Source organism: Mastomys coucha, unplaced genomic scaffold (assembly GCF_008632895.1).
Source record: "Mastomys coucha isolate ucsf_1 unplaced genomic scaffold, UCSF_Mcou_1 pScaffold5, whole genome shotgun sequence".
Taxonomy (NCBI): Eukaryota; Metazoa; Chordata; class Mammalia; order Rodentia; family Muridae; genus Mastomys; species Mastomys coucha.
The window spans coordinates 50,236,332-50,252,093 of NW_022196911.1; the positions used below are offsets into that span (position 1 = coordinate 50,236,332).

At 48.4% G+C, this 15,762-nt stretch overlaps 1 protein-coding gene across 1 annotated transcript in view; it reads right to left on the reverse strand.

Moving 5' to 3' along the window:
* The window catches only part of Slc36a2 (solute carrier family 36 member 2), a 26,716-nt gene extending 15,847 nt beyond the window's left edge, over positions 1 to 10,869 (reverse strand). The window contains exons 1-4 of the mRNA XM_031351186.1: positions 10,594 to 10,869; positions 6,833 to 6,923; positions 6,090 to 6,178; positions 4,768 to 4,863 (exon numbers count right to left, since the gene is read on the reverse strand). Coding sequence (XP_031207046.1) covers positions 4,768 to 4,863; positions 6,090 to 6,178; positions 6,833 to 6,923; positions 10,594 to 10,751 — 434 coding nt within the window. The 5' untranslated portion in view covers positions 10,752 to 10,869. The remainder of the gene's footprint in view (positions 1 to 4,767; positions 4,864 to 6,089; positions 6,179 to 6,832; positions 6,924 to 10,593) is intronic.
* Positions 10,870 to 15,762: the final 4,893 nt, after the last annotated feature.

Genomic DNA, 15,762 nt, shown 5'->3' on the forward strand with positions numbered 1-15,762 from the left:
GAGGGAGAGAGAATTGATGAATTGTAGAGACACTACGGGCTGGAGAGATGGCTCAGTAGTCAAAGTGCAATCCAGATCCCCAGCATCCACACAGATGTCAGGTGTGCATTCTGTTCTTCCAGGATGTCCAGCTTTGGAAGACGGAGATGAGATCTCCACAGCAAGAAGGCTAATGAAATTAGCCACATCAGCAAGCTCTGGATTCCACTTGCCTCACTGAGTAAGGTAAAAGAGTAAAGGAGGCTGATTCCAGACACCAAATTCAGATCTTCACATGCACGAGCACACACGGATACTGCGTGTACTCCTACAGACAGTGGAAAAAAAAAACAGTGCACAAGAAAAAGCACCTCTAGTAAAGGAGAAAAGAGAAGGGGAGGAGGAGAAAGAAAGAAGAGGAGACAGAGGAAGAGAGAGAAGAGGAGGAAGAAATGGAAAGATTGGAGAGATGGTGGAGATGGAGAAATGAGGAAGCAGTGGTGTAGAGGGAACAGGTGGGTTTTGATGCCTTCCTAGTGCAGGGTGCATTGATCGAGCAAGACTTAGCCAGAGGGGGTGACAGTAGATAATCTCTGTAATGACTAAGAGGGAGGCATGAACCTGTGGTCACTATGGCAGGAGGATGACAGAAGGTTAAAGTGCTAGGGAGCTGGAATGCATAGACCCTGACCATGGACCACTGGGTAGGGGGTAGATAATCTTACGTGATGGACATGGTTTTGACTTGGTGCACAGGCCTGTGGAGAAGGAGACAGGACACATTCATTTGTTATCTGAAGCTGAATGCTGTACAGGACACAACTGTGCCTCAGCAGCTGGGGTGCGGAATTGCGCCAATGTACAAAGCCTTGAAGAGGCAAATCAAGTCTGAAGAGGTCCCAACTGGCAGATCCAGAGAAAACTCCAGTTCCCCAAACTCTAAAAGACATACGTCTAGAAATGTGCTCAAGATGGACTATAGAATTTCTGGTGATTAGATAAAAGCCAGCATTTCCCAATGACTTATGAAACCTGTTCCTATCTGCCAAAAGGGGTAATTATCCTTACCTCTGGCAGAAGGGACATATGGCTCTTCATTGGCACATACCAATGGTTGCATATTAAAGTGCATGCTGGCTTCTGGGATCTCTCAGTATCACAAGCACCTGATAAATTTTCAAAATCCAGGCTCCCATTCTAGCCTTTCTCACCTCTTCCTCTACCCTAAACTCCCCAGGCTCCACCCAGCGACTCATCCTGTTTATGACCCAGCTGTCCTCACTATTCTCGGACCTTGCTATTCTCACTATGCTTGCTCTATTCTTCATCTCTGGCTATTCTTCCTTCTCCCACAGATAGCTCCAGGCTATGTCTAGCCTGCTGGCCATACAGTCTACTTCTTTCACTCTTTGCTCTGGACTCTTCCCAATGCTTCTAGCTGTTCTCTTTCTCATATCTACAATAAAAACCTTCCTCTCAAGCGTACCATGTAGCAGTTGGCAGTTTCTTTACTGCATCCTTCTCACATACATCTGGTGTCAAAACCCTCACAAACACTAATCCTGCAGAATACCCACTTAAGGGACACAGAGACCATTAAGTGTCTGATAGAGAATAGGGAAGGATCTGATAGAGATCTGATAGAGAATAGGGAAGGAAGCTGGGGGCAGGCCAACAGCCAAGAGAAAAAGAAGAACTGATTGTCCCTACAGCTGCTGAGATGCTCTTAGGGTAGGGAAGGCTCAACAAGAAGGGTCTTTTAGGACCATGGTGGAAGACTCGGAAAGACAGTAGAGACAAGGGTGAATGTAATGCCAGGAAGTAGAGTGTGCTCTCCCCGCACTCCCATTGCCACACACACTTTGCGTGAAGGCGGTATCTGAGGTGTAAACTTCAAGGAAAGTCAGTCTCCTGCCTCCGCATTGTCGCCTGACACCCCAAACTCAGAGGTGGCCCAGATATATCCTCGTACTAGTGTGCTAGGAACTCACCAAGATATCATTTTCTTACAGCTAGCAAGAGAAAATTCGGACATTGCTTTCTGACCTTCACCAATGTTTCCAACTATCCTAGTTTAATGTTTTAAGTACTAGAGAGTAATTGAAAGGTTTCTCTCACTCTAAGACTTTAGCTGAAAGTGTTAGGTCAAGATTCTCCTCTGCCTGCCTCCAGCAAGAACCAGAGAATTAACATAAGAATACCTCAACAGAGAGGGCTCCACCCCTCTTCCTCCTGCTTCACACCTAGCTACCAGACCCTGCTGACCTGGGTGTGTGGGGGTCGTTTTGTCTACGTGACTTCAGTCTAACACTAAGACTGGAGGAAGAAGGACTTAGACTCACATGCACTAGCACTAGCTAGCATTAGACTAGCACTAGAACTTAGATGGGCTAGGACTCAGATTCATGTATCTCTCGCAGTCCCCCGGGCCCAGAGCACTTGGGCCGGGGGGGGATGCAGCACCAGTTCAGAGGAGATAGCTGCTGCTTTAGGCCCAGTATGTTTCAGATAGCCTCAGAGGTACCTCAACTGTTGAACTGCCAGATTTTTCATTTTCTCTTTTACAATGATTGTAAAAGTCTCATGTAATATTTAAAGAAATACACTCAGATTTTACACCACCCGTGTGTAGTCTGTTTGTCAAAGCCGAATCCTGTGCCCACCTGGCCAGAATCCCTTGTCCCGCGGAACAGGGACCCCGTGAGAAATCCCTGTCCGTGGCACCCCATCTTCCCCTCCCTCCCTCTCTCCCTCTCCCTCCCTGCTTCTGTCCCTCCTCTCTTTTTGGCTTCTGTGTGTTCATTGCCATAAGCATGTTTATTGTTTGTGTGTGTGCATGTTCACTGTATATGTGTTTGTATGTTCACTGTATATGTGTGTGCATGCTCACTGTATATGTGTGTGTGCATGTTCACTGTGTATGTGTGTGCATGTTCACTGTATGTGTATGCATGTGAATGTTCACTGTGTGCATATGTATATATGCATGTTTACTGTGTATGTATTCATGTTCACTGTGTGTGTATGTGTGTTTACTTTATGTATATTGTCCAAAATAGAAGAGGGCAGAGGTCTGAGTGAATCTGGTTCTTCTTTCCTGGTTTTGTTTGTTTGTTTGTTGTTTTTATTATTCATTTGCATATGTATATGTGAGTGTGCACAGGTGTGCATGTTTTACACATGTTCACCCATGTGTGTGCATGCCTATGGAAGCCTGAGCTTGACGTGAGAATTCACCATTGCTCTTCCATCTAATTCATTGAGGTAGGGTCTCTCAAGCGAACTCAGAGCCTCCTGATATGGCTAGCCTTGCTAGGCAGCCTGCTCTCGGGACTCCCCCGTGTCTCCTGTCTGAGTCTGGATTTACAGATGGACCACCACACTCATCTGATATTTATGCGGGTTCTGGAGACCCAGACTCTTGGTTCTCACGCTTGCACAACAAATGCTTTGACCAATAACGAGCCATCTCCCCAGTCCCAATGCTTTCCTTTTCTTTCAGCTAATCCCTTACCAAGACAACTTTCTTCATTCCCTGACAACAGCTCGATCTTGGTCTCCATCACCATGAGAATGGACATCATCTACACTAAAGCCTTCCTGTGTGTCCAAGTCTGCCCTGCGCTCCCCTAGAATCGCTTCCCCTCACAGACGCTAAATGAACCTTTTAAGAATGCAAACGTGCTTATTTCCCTGATTAAAAAGCTCTCTTGGCTTTCTGCTGGTCTTCAGAAAGGGCCGGAAAGATGGCTCAGTGGTTAAGAGCATGTGTTGCTTTTTGCAGAGGACCAGAGTTAGGTTCCCAGCCCCTCCTACATCACAACCACCTGTTAATTCTATCTTCATGGGATCCAGCGCTTCTGGTAATTGGAGGCACTTGGACTCACATGCACACAACTCACCCCGAATACCCATAACTAAAAGTAATAAAAATAAATCTTTTTTAAAAAAAAGAAAATAACAAAGTCTTAGAGAGGGTCTAAAATATAATATGGGCCAGTGAGATGGCTCAGCAAATAACAGTGCTCGCTGCCAAACTTAATGACCTGAGTTCCATCCTTGGGACCCAAGTGGTAGGAGAGAACAGACTCCTGTGCGTGTTCTGAGCCCCTCCCCCAAACTAATAAGTACATATTAAACAATTAAAAAATAAAGCGTGCCATGTGACGGAGCCCCTACTTCTTTCCTCAGTCTCCCCACCCTGACTCTGCCTTCATGCTGCTTGGTCTTTCTGTAGGTATGAACCTGCTACATACCTCCAACATGGCTTGCATCAATCCCTCAGCTTTGCCCTGTTCCTGAAGGATCCTTCAGGCCCCGCCTTCGCCACCCCTAAGTAACTCTTCATCCTTCAAGATTACTTTATGCAGAATCCATCTCAGTCAGTCCAGTGTAGCCACCCTGGCCTGACACATCCCCCTACCCTTGGCCCCCACACTCCTCTTTCCAGTTGGTAGTAGCCAGAACCTCTTTCCTGTGCGTCCCAGTGGGGATTGCATAATCGAGCGCTAGCTGTCTTTCCCAATGGCCCGTGGGTAAAGCCTTGCTGTCGGTCTCTTTTCCCTGTGGTGTTTGCAGGGTAAGCGTGGTTTCCTAAGAGTGTATGGTAAATGAACATTTGCCACCAGAGATACGTGAGAACTGGATAGGCGATGTTGGCAGTGATTTGCCTCCAGGGGTGGACAACTAACGTCTGAGCCACCTTGTCAGGAAAGAAGACCTTCCCATAAGGTACTGTTTTCTCCTCCGGTACCCCAAGCCGCGGTGAACAAAGCAAAAGCAAAGTACCTCCCCCAGTGGGCGTGGTTTTGCAGCCAGGCGTTGGGGCAGGAAGCCAGTCCGTGCATCACTGTGTCCCCGTAGTCCATGAAAGGCTTGTTCAGTCTGTTGGACAAAACATATACGGTATTTTAAGAGACGAACCTAAGATTATGTTTTTAAAGAGCAAAGGAGCCAAGCTGGGGAGATGCCGTGTAAACACGAGGACCTGAGTTCAAATCCCAGAACCCGTATAAAAAGCCAGGCACAGTAGCACTGGTCTGAAACTCTCACACTGTTATATCAAAACGAAAGGCAGAAAGAGGAGACTTCCTGCATCCCTGGCATCTTGTTGTATCCTTGGCATACACATCGAACAAGAGACTTCAAACAAAGGTAGATGGCCAGGACTCACAGCCGAGGCTGCTCCCTGATCTCCACAGTGTGTGGTGGCATGTGTCTACATTCAAGGGCACATGCACACACTTACCTGACACGCTCTGCACCCATCCAGGGACTGACCTAACTGGGGTAATGAGGGAATGAAGACAGGAAAAGGACAGACACACGTTCAGGAAAACGGGGCTCTGTTCTCTCTGAAGCAGGGTATCAACTGCCGCAGCCTAGTACCCATACTACTGTCTTGAGGAGGAAGGCTTAGCATACACAGCTACACCAGGAGGCAGGTCTACCTAACAGGGACAAGAGGTCTCTGTAGGGAGCAGCCTCAGGCTGCAGCCGTCTCAGAGAGGAAGCTGTGGCTAATAGTTGCTGCACATACTGTCCACATTCACTGCAGGGGCAGAGGAAGGCTCTGCCGTCTCTCTGATTGAAGGAAAGGCTTTGGGGGCATTGGGATTCCTGACATGGCCGTGCTCATGGCAAAAATACACATCTGCTCAGGGTTTCCACCACTTAGGGAGCCCCGCAATTCATGGTCCAGAGATCCAGACCAAGGCCACACAGATAGAGGGTGGAAAAAGCACCAAGCCAGCACAGCCAGGTTCTAACTGGGGCTGTCATTCCACAGGGCTTTGTTCTCACCTGTGGTTCGAGCAGTTACCACACAGTATGAGTAATAGCACACGCCTGGCGTGGGTGTTGTGGTGCCTAGACTCATGGCTCTCACTGAACTGGGGATAACTCTTAGAGGCAGGGATGGGCAAGAGTAATTTACACCCACTCTACAGGCAGGTTGACCAGACAAGCTCAAAGGCCTGATTGAGGTCATCTGAGCAGCCGTGTGTCCAGGCCTCCCCTGACGTCTCCCCATTCTTGAAGCTCTCTTTTCTTGGCAATTATGTGGACTATGTAGAGGAAGCTCTTCTAATGTGTTTGGGAGATGTCCTCACCTGTGACAGAAGCGCTGGGCACATCTGACTAGGATGTGCATACAGTGGCAGGCGATGAGGCCCATCACCAGCAAGCTGAGTGGGCCCATCTGCAGGCAGGACAGACAGGAGTAAGTGGGAGAGAAGACAATTTAGGGGAACAAATACTGCTGAGGACTCAAAGGTCTCCCTCTCTCTCTCTCTCTCTCTCTCTCTCTCTCTCTCTCTCTCTCTCTCTCTTTGTATGGGAGCAGGGGACAGATCTCCAGCTTGTCAGGTCATTGGACTTGGTGGCCAGTGCCTTTATCTCATGAGCCATTTACTGACTCTGAAAGAACTTTCTAGAAAACCAAGTTGAAAGAGACTTGGCTATTCTTTCCAAAAGTAATCTCAAGCAATCATGGTGACGTTTGTGCTGGTGGCAGGAGACTCAGAGTCCTGACCACATGTCTCATTAGTGGTCTCTGAGGTGTCCCCAAGGACACCTAGGCTCTGTAAAGGTAGACTGAGTAATGGATCCTCCTCCAACCCCCTATGTTCTACAAAAGGAGGGACCCGAGGCCTGAGAGTGGATGAAAAGTGTTGACTTGACTCCTAGTGCCAGTGGCTGAACTGAGGCAGAACTCAGACCTAGGCTTGATGTTTGGATTCTATCTGGGTCAGTTAGCCTCTACCCACCCCCCAGAAGCAGTGACTGCTACAGGGTATTTTAAGCCATTATGTCTTCTGCCCAATCCCAAAGCTCTTCATAATGCCCCTCTTACCAAGATGCCTGCATTCTTCACAGCCAGGGGGAGTCCCAGGATCCCTGTGCCCATGTTGCCTTTGACCAGATGAATCAATGTCTGGAACCCTCTACATGAAAGGAAGACGGTATGAAGACATGGAAGTGGAGATGGGAGAGAACCCAGCAGTCATTCCCTCATAGCACGCCAACACCTCAAATTGGGCAGGTAAATTCACGGCCATGTTGATTTTCCTGTATCCTTGCTTTGGCACACATGGGTGTTCTGGAAGGTGACTACCCATGCCAAGTTATCCAGAATTGTTCCAGTGTTAGCAACTTGTGCCCCTTCTATGCCACAAAGCACTAACTGTATGAGACCCTGTGCTGGGTCGTTTATCTATAACATCTGTACTGGCTAGTTTTGTGTGTCAACTTGACACAGGCTGGAGTTATAACAGAAGGGAGCTTCAGTTGGGGAAGTGCCTCCATGAGGTCCAGCTGTGGGGCATTTTCTCAATTAGTGATCAAGGGGGTAGGGCCCCTTGTGGGTGGTGCCATCCCTGGGCTGGAGGTCTTGGGCTCTATAAGAGAACAGGCTGAGCAAGCCAGGAGGAAGCAAGCCAGTAAAGAACATCCCTCCATGGCCTCTGCATCAGCTCCTGCTTCCTGACCTGCTTGAGTTCCAGTCCTGACTTCCTTTGGTGATGAACAGCCATGTGGAAGTGTAAGCCAAATAAACCCTTTCCTCCCCAACTTGCTTCTTGGTCATGATGTTGTGCAGGAATAGAAACCCTGACTAAGACAACATCTCATTTTATCGTCTTGGCAGGACAATAAAGTAGGTAATGATGTGGGTTTCGGTGTACAGATGGGACATGGAGGCACAAAAGTACTGAGATAATCTGTTGACTGTGGAGTCAGGGCTGGAAGCCACACTGCTTTATAGCTCCGTTCTTCTGCAGAACCCTGGGAGGCAGACCCAGGACAAGGGAGGGAAGGGGCAGCCCCAAGTCACCACAGAGGACACTGAGGCCCAGAGACCTGTTTGCCTTCCTGAGTTACGGCAGAGACAGGACTGCACTCCCAGAATAGGGGTAAAGGCAGACTGGAGACACGCCCCTGTGACTTGTCAGCTCTAGGTCAGGTGACATTGGTCATCTGGGGATTGGTCTACAGAGAGATTTTTTCTTTCTTTTCTTCTTAGCCCAGGACATTAGGTCTGGGGAATGGCATGACCCCTAACCCAGTAAGACCCAAATTATTAAAGCAAAGGGCTCCCACTCTTTCTGTTACTGTTTACTTACGGTGTTCAGGGTCATATCCGGGGCCTTGCACATGCTAGGCAAGAGCTCTGCCGCTGAGTGGTGCCCTCAACACTCAACGATTTCTTCTCTTTCTTTCTACTTCATCCTCCCCCACTTCCCTCTTATTGTTCTCAGGGTCTCATATAGCACAGGGTAGCCTCAAACTTACTATGTAGCCAAGGGTTACCTTCAATTTCTGATTGTCCCACCTCCACACCCCCAGTGTCCAGACTACAGGTATGTCACCATGCCCAGTTTATACAGTGCTACGGATCAAACCCAGGGCCTTGTGCCATCTAGACAGGCACTCTACCAACTAAGATATATTCCTAGCCTCAATGTACTATTTATTTAAGACAGATGTGAAGTTGATTCAGAGGACAAAGTCACTAGGTGGGGAACAATTCCAAGTTGGGACTTTCTCTCCCAGTGAATCTCAAATCTCCCAGCCCTCTTCTAGAGGTTTCTGTATTCCAAACTTGTGAAACAAAGTACTAAGCTTTTATCAAAATCCTCAGAAGCCTTAGAAATTCCCCCAAAAAACCCTTGCAGCCAAGAGATCATCTGAAAGCAGGGACAGGAGTCTGGCAGGAGCCTGGATTTTGGAATTAGACAAACCCAGGATTACAAGCTGTTACTTATCCAGCTCTGTCATTTTGTGGGGGCACTTGTTTGGCTCTGTAGCGCCTCTGCAAATGTTAAGAATAATTTTGAAAGAGCTCTCTCAACTCCCGGTCTCTATGTTAACCCCTAAGTCCTCTAGCATCGGAGGACCTGCCCATGGATTGGTGGGAGTTAAAGAACAATTGGAGGGGGTTGGGGGTGGAGAGTCCTTCGTGCTTGTCTCTCTCCCTGTGGGTGTCAACATTGCTGACAGAGAACTACACCCCCAGCCCCCCAGCGATGGGCTTGTTTTGCAACTGGGAAGGGGTCAACGGGTCACTTAGGAAATTTCTAACTAAAGGACTTAGGAAATCAGAATTAGCTTGCAGCCGTTCGGCCAGCTTGCAGTGTGTCAAGCCGTGCAAAAATTTGGACCAGGAGCCAGAAGGCCTGGGTCCTTTGGTGACCAAGAGCCACCATCCCAGGTGTTTTTTAAGCAGCTAAGAGTACACAAGTGTTCAGCTCAGGGGCTTCATGCTCACACAGAAGGTGCAGCCATCCTGGGAGGAGCAAGCCATCATTTCTAGACTCGGTCACTTTCTCCAGCTGGTGAGTGGGACTGAACCCAGAAGGCCAGACTCCATCGATGCCTGCTTTCCCAGCCTGGATGCCTTGTCTCCAAACCCCACAAGCTCCTCTCTGGCTCTTGCTTGATTTATTCTTCTGATTTTTAAGTAGTTGGAATTGCTACCTCAACCACCCATGACACAGGACACAAGAGTCAGCTGGTTCTCTCAAAGTTGAAGAATGCCCTGCTCAGCTGTGAGTGGTCCAGGGGCCTCAGCAGCTCACTCTAGTGACCTCTAGCACTTAGAAGGCCCAGGACCAGACTCAAGGATAAAGGAGCCACACTGTCAGTAGCCATTGAGCCCATCCCTGCAGTGTCTTGTAGGCAGTGTGGTGAGAGGTTGTACCCATTCCTTCAGAACCTTCTCCCTCCCTGCCACATATTCCCCCATTTGTCTGTCTGTCTGTCTGTCTGTCTCTGTCTCTGTCTCTGTGTCTCTGTCTCTGTCTCTGTCTCTGTCTCTGTCTCTCTCTCTCTCTCTCTCTCTCTCTGTGTGTGTCCTTTAACTTACTGGGTCATATTTGCTCCTCCCTGCTTTACATATGAGGAAACTTGCTTCAGCCGAGTGAAGGACAGGGCTTCCACTACAACTCAGACCTTCTGGTCCTCTGTTAAGTACAGTGTCTACTACCCTGATGACATCAAACTTGCTCCTTAAAGCACAAGCCTGAGCTGGCTAGACTGCTATCTTGGTGAAGTCAAATAAGGAGGAGGAAGAAGAAGAGGAGGGTGTTGGAGCCCTGTGGCTTGTCATGTTCTGAAAGCGTTTATGAATGTCCCCTTCTCCAGAATCCATCTTCCAGGAGATGGAAGATGCTAGAATCTTCCACATGTTGTTCTTTGAGTAGTACCATGGCATCCCCAGCAGGACCCAGGCTTGCTACAGGGAGAGGCTTGCTCGTTGGCTGCCGAGGCCACTGTGGTTTACATTCTGATCCCAGCTTCCCTCCAAGCTCTGCCTCCCTCCTAGACACCGAGAGCCCCAAACTGCCTTTAACAAAAGTGCTGCATTCTAGACCCTTTCCTGCCAATAAATCTTAGCATGTGGCTTAAAGCTGTTGGGTCTCGGGTTCCCTCTCAGGACTTTTCAGATTCCAGTCATGCCCCTAGCTGGAATGTCCTATTTGACACAGACCCTGGCTTCACTTCTTCCTCTTTGGTGTTCCTGGCTGCACAGTGGGTTGAGGGTCGGACATGCCCACCTCGAGATCCAGGCTGGAAGCTGATGAAAGCAGACATGGGGTGGAAGAGAGCTGCACTCACGTTATGCCCTTGGTCTTCTTTGATGACTCTGAAGAGCTCCCATTCACTGGACTGGGATCCTGGCTCTGCACTTTCTTGGCACTCTCAGGAACTGACACAAGGTCCAGCTTGACAGTGGTGGCTACCTGCGGACTCCTGGCACTCTTGGTCACAGACATGATGGCTTCAGAAAAGGCAAGCTCAGGGTAGGGAGAGGGCAGTCAAGGAGGTGTGTGTGCAGGTGCAAGTTGGGCCCAGTAGATCTTGCCGGAGAGCTTGCTCTGGCCTGGCTGGAATGAGACCACGCCCACCTACATGGACGCCCCGCCTCCTCTTGCTTAAAGAAACCCAGCGGGAGGAGGAGGGATTTGGGGAGAGAGCCCTACGTTTTTATTACCCAATCACAATAAAGGAGACAACAGCCACAATGCAATTAACTTTTTTTTTTTTTTGGTGACAAGCTCTCCTGTAGCCCAAAGTGGCTTGTAATTCATTAGATAGCTAAGGATTACCTGGAACTTTTAAGCCACCTGCCTCTACTTCCTGAGTGCTGGGATTACAGATGTGTACGCCACCACATCTGTTTTTATTCAGAGCTGGGGACAGGACCCAGACCTTCGGGCATACTAGGCAAGCAGTCCACATCTGAGCCATATTTCCAGTCTATCCTGATAATTTTAATGACGAGAGCTGAACTATTTATTGCACACTCTGCTAAGGGGTACCCATTTCTGCCCCTGAAAAAACTGTCTTCCTGTCTCCATCTCAGGGCAGGCTTCCCAGGTCCCACCAGCCTGCAGTCGGCTCTAAGAAGATGTGAGGGGCAGCCGGCACCTCGCCTAGAGCAGGGCTCTTTCTAAGATCCCATGCTCAATTCTGAACTCCTGGGGTATCTGTGTGTTTGTATGCATGCATGCATGCATGGTGTGTACATGTGGAGGTAAGAGCTGGGTTTGAGGTGTCTTCCCCAAATGTCGTGCTGACTTAATACAGCTCTTCATGTTGTGGTGACCCTCAGCCATAAAATTATTTCATTGCTACTTTGTAAACTGTGATCTTGCCAGTTATGAATCGGAGTATAAGTATCTGATATGCAGGATAGGTGATATGTGGCAACCCCCCCCCCCAGGGGCCGCAACCCACAGGTTGAGAACTGCTGAGGAGGTTTCTTTGCTTTCGGAAGGCTCCATGGGGGGAGAAGGAAAGGAGCAGGTTCTGCATGATTCCCAGCAGAATCATAAGAAGTGTGGGCAGGCCACAGCTCAGGGGCAACGGGGTGTGATTTGCTTACGGTTACATGTGGCTTTCGGATTAGAGCTCTGGAGCTGAGGATGGTCTCAGGGGCTTCTTGGGATTCTGCTGCCTGTCATTATCTCTGTTCAGTGTAGACAAAGCAGCCAAACTCTCCTCTTCTACAAATTATAGCTACAAGTTGTACCAGCCTCCCTGACACCGTCTCCTCCTTAGGAAGCAACATTTACCGAGGCCATAGTGTGTACCAACAGTGTAACTTAAAACACCTCCACGGTAGCAGGAACACCGAAGAGAGACTTCGAAGGACCTGTCCCTTACCAGGGCTCTTTCTAGGGTCCCATGTGCAATTCTGACTTGTGGCGTGTCTGTGTGTCGTATGCATGCATGCATGGTGTGTACATGTGGGGTAAGAGATAGATATGCCATGTCTTCCTCAATCACTCTCGGCCTCCCTCTTTTCTGGGGCACTGTGTAGCCCACGGGTGTCCTGGAACTCATTCTGTAGACCAGGCTGGCCTTGAGCTCACAGAGATCAGCCTGCTTCTGCCTCCCAAGTCCTGGGACTAAAAGGCATATGCCACTATGCCCAGTTTCATCTTGTGTTATTTTGAGATGGGATCTCTCACTGAACCCAGGGCTCAACAAATCTGGTGAGCTCCAGAATCCCACCTGTTTCTGCACCCCTACCCCCATACCAGCAGTGGGATTATAGCCGTGTGCAGCCCCACGGAGCTGTGCTTGGCTCTTCTGTGGATTCTGGAGATCGAGCTCTGTCCTTGCATTTGCCCAGCAAACACTTTACTGACTGAGCCATCTCCCCAGCTCCTCTGGCTTTTGTTTTGTTTTGTTTTCTCTCCTAAAGAGTCTCACCCCAGGCTGGGAGATGGAGCCTTAGTAAAGATGCTTTCTGACGGGCATGGTAACCTGAGTTTGATCCCTGGGGCCCATCTGGTGGAACTCCTGTAAGTTGTCCTCTGATCCCTACGCACCCCATCCCACTCACAAATAGATAAACAAAAGTAATTTTTAAAACTACAAAGAGGGGGTTCACCCCACCCCTTCCTGCTCCTTCCTGTACCCCAGTGGTGTGGGCTAAGCTCCACAAAGACTGGTACTTCTTTGGGAGAGCACTGTTGTTTTGGTTTTTGGAAACTGAGGCTCCAAAAGGCAAAGGAAGTTTGACAGAGGTCGCCTCCCTTGGGAGAGTCCCTGCTGCACCCTAGCCAGGTCCTTGCACGCCTGCTGCCTGCAGCTTCGATCTTCACACTGACTCTTGGTTAAATGCTGGCCCCACCCTTCATGTCCTTGCACTGAGGCAACTGCAGCCCTGGCTGTGGTTTGCAAAATATCCTTTTTTCCCTTGTCTGGCACCATCACATGGTGCTATTCCTGGTCTGTGGAGTAGCGGGCTGCTTTCTGGAACCTGCAATTGGGATTCCACAGTTCGGTTCTAATTTTAGATTTCATCTTGCCAATAGAGCTTTGTTCCTACCAGGCGATGAGATCTGTACATGAAGATTGTCAGGGGATGGGGCTGAAAGGAACTTTGCTTTCCTCTCCAAATTGATTATGGATCTGAGGTTGATCTTCAGACCTTTTGGATAGGAGTAGCTGGAATACTGGTGTTTGACCAGGGACCCCTCATGTATATCATAGCCAAAAGGAACCTTGCTGGGTGAGACAAAGGTGTACACTCCTAACGTGTGGTACTACTGGTCAGACAAGAGGGTGAGGACTCAGGAGGAGCCAGGCATCTGGAGAGCTGGATCCCAGCGTGGCACTGCCACAAAGCCATTGGAACCCTGGAAAGGGTACTGTTGCACTCTGAGCCTCACCACCTCATACATCATGAAGTAAATACCAGAGTGCATAAATGGGGACCAGAGCCACATGGGTGGGGTTCTCTGTAAAGCTGAGAGCTGTGTAGAAGGTCAGAGGAGTGAATGTAACTCAGTTACACTTGAGAAAGGTTTGTGTGTGTGTGTGTGTGTGTGCGTGTGCGTGCGTGTGTGTGTGTGTGTGTGTGTGTGTGTGTGTGTGTATCTTCATGGGCACGGTGTGGTTATCTGAGATATGTATAGACTTCATATTGAGCAACCCAGGGTACTTAGAGTTTCACACATCTATTATATCTTTGTGACAAGACATTAGAAGCAGTCTCTTGACTGGGTGTGATGAAGCACATCTTTAATCTCAGCACTTGGAGGGCAGAGGCAGAGGGTAGAACTCTGAGGCAGAGGCTAGCCTGTTCTATATAGGGAGTGCTGGGCCAGCCAGGGCTACTTAATGAGACTTTGTCAAAAAAAATTTTAAAGGTATTCTTTTGTAGCTATTTATGATACAATATGGCTGGCCATAAACATCCCTCTGTGGTAGAGCGCAAGTGTATCCTATGCTGTTACTTCACCTCTTCTCTCCCTTGCTTAGCCTCCTCTACCTTACCTGGCCTCCAGTGACCTTTCTTCTGCTCTCTAGAATTCTGGGGGTGCTTATCTTTTTGTGTCTGACTTGTTTTACTTAACATTATGATCTCCACATACCCACGAACAACAGGATCTCATCCCTTCTAACAGCTGAACAGTATTCCATCATGTCTACGGGTATATATATATATATACACACACACACACACATATATTCATCTGAGATCATATAATCAGGTCCAAAGATTAGTCTTCCTTTGGATTGGAAGTTAACTTCGGTTGACTTTTGGGTTAGGTAGACTTCTACCTAAAAGGGAATTCACCACCCCATCCTTATCACCCCATCCATATTTCCTCAGAAACTTCCTCTGGCTTGTGACTCCATGCACCAGAATAACCATCTTTATACTGCAAGCACTAAACCAAGGGTGTAACTTGAGGTAGGCAGCTCAGCTCCCATGACAGACCAGCAAACTGAGTCTCACTGGAGTTATTTTATGCTTAAAGTGACCAAGTCAGGACTCCCTTTGGAGTGGTACGAGTGTAGAGCTTTGAGATGCGTCTCTGAAGCAGCTGCTTTATTGTCTATGTCTGTCTGGTGCCTTGGAGAAACTCATCAACTAAAACCCTTCCTGCAAGTATATTCTTGGACCACATAAGTAGTCAGAGTCACAGTCTTGCCCATGGAGGTCACAGATATTTGCTTGTTTGTCTACTCGTGTGTGTGTGTGTGTGTGTGTGTGTGTGTGTGTGTGATGTGCACGTGTGTATATGTGTTTACATGTGTGTATGAACACGGAAGCCTATGATTGATGTTGGGAATCAGTTTTGACCACTCTTCCACCTTCTTCATGGAGAAATGGTCTCTCAATCAAACCTAGAGCTGGTTGATATGGCTATTTTGCACAGTCAGCTTGCTCTGGGGATCCCCCATCTCTGCTTTTTTTTTTAAGCTGGAATTACAGGAGATCCTCCATGCCCACCTGGCATCGATGTCTCTTTTGTACATCCCATCTCCAGCCCTCACGATTGTGGGACAAGGGCTTAACCATTGAGCTATATCTTTAGTGAGCAACAAGACGTATGAGATCACTCAAAACTGGAGAGAACTTGGGCTCACTTCGTTGAGTTGTACTGTGTCAGGGAAACTGAGGCCCAGAGACAGGAGAGGACAGAGTGGCTGGAGTGATTCTATGATGTATCAGCTGTGACTGGGGTGGAGACACAGCCCACACTGGCAGTTGCCTGCTGTGTCTTTTCAGAGATCACCTCCCCTCTGATGAGAAGGACTCCAAGGCTAGCCAAACAAGGCAGAGTTAGGTTTTGTTTTAGAAGAGAAAGTGGCTCAGAAAAGAATAGAGCTCCTGGGATCATAGGTGTCATGGATATGGGCTCTCAAAGGAGAGTTACAATGAGGTCTTTTTTTAAATCATTTTTTAATCATTTATTTTTGTTTTATGTGCTTTAGTGTTTTGTCTGCATGTATGTCTGTGTGAAGGTGTTGGATCCCCTG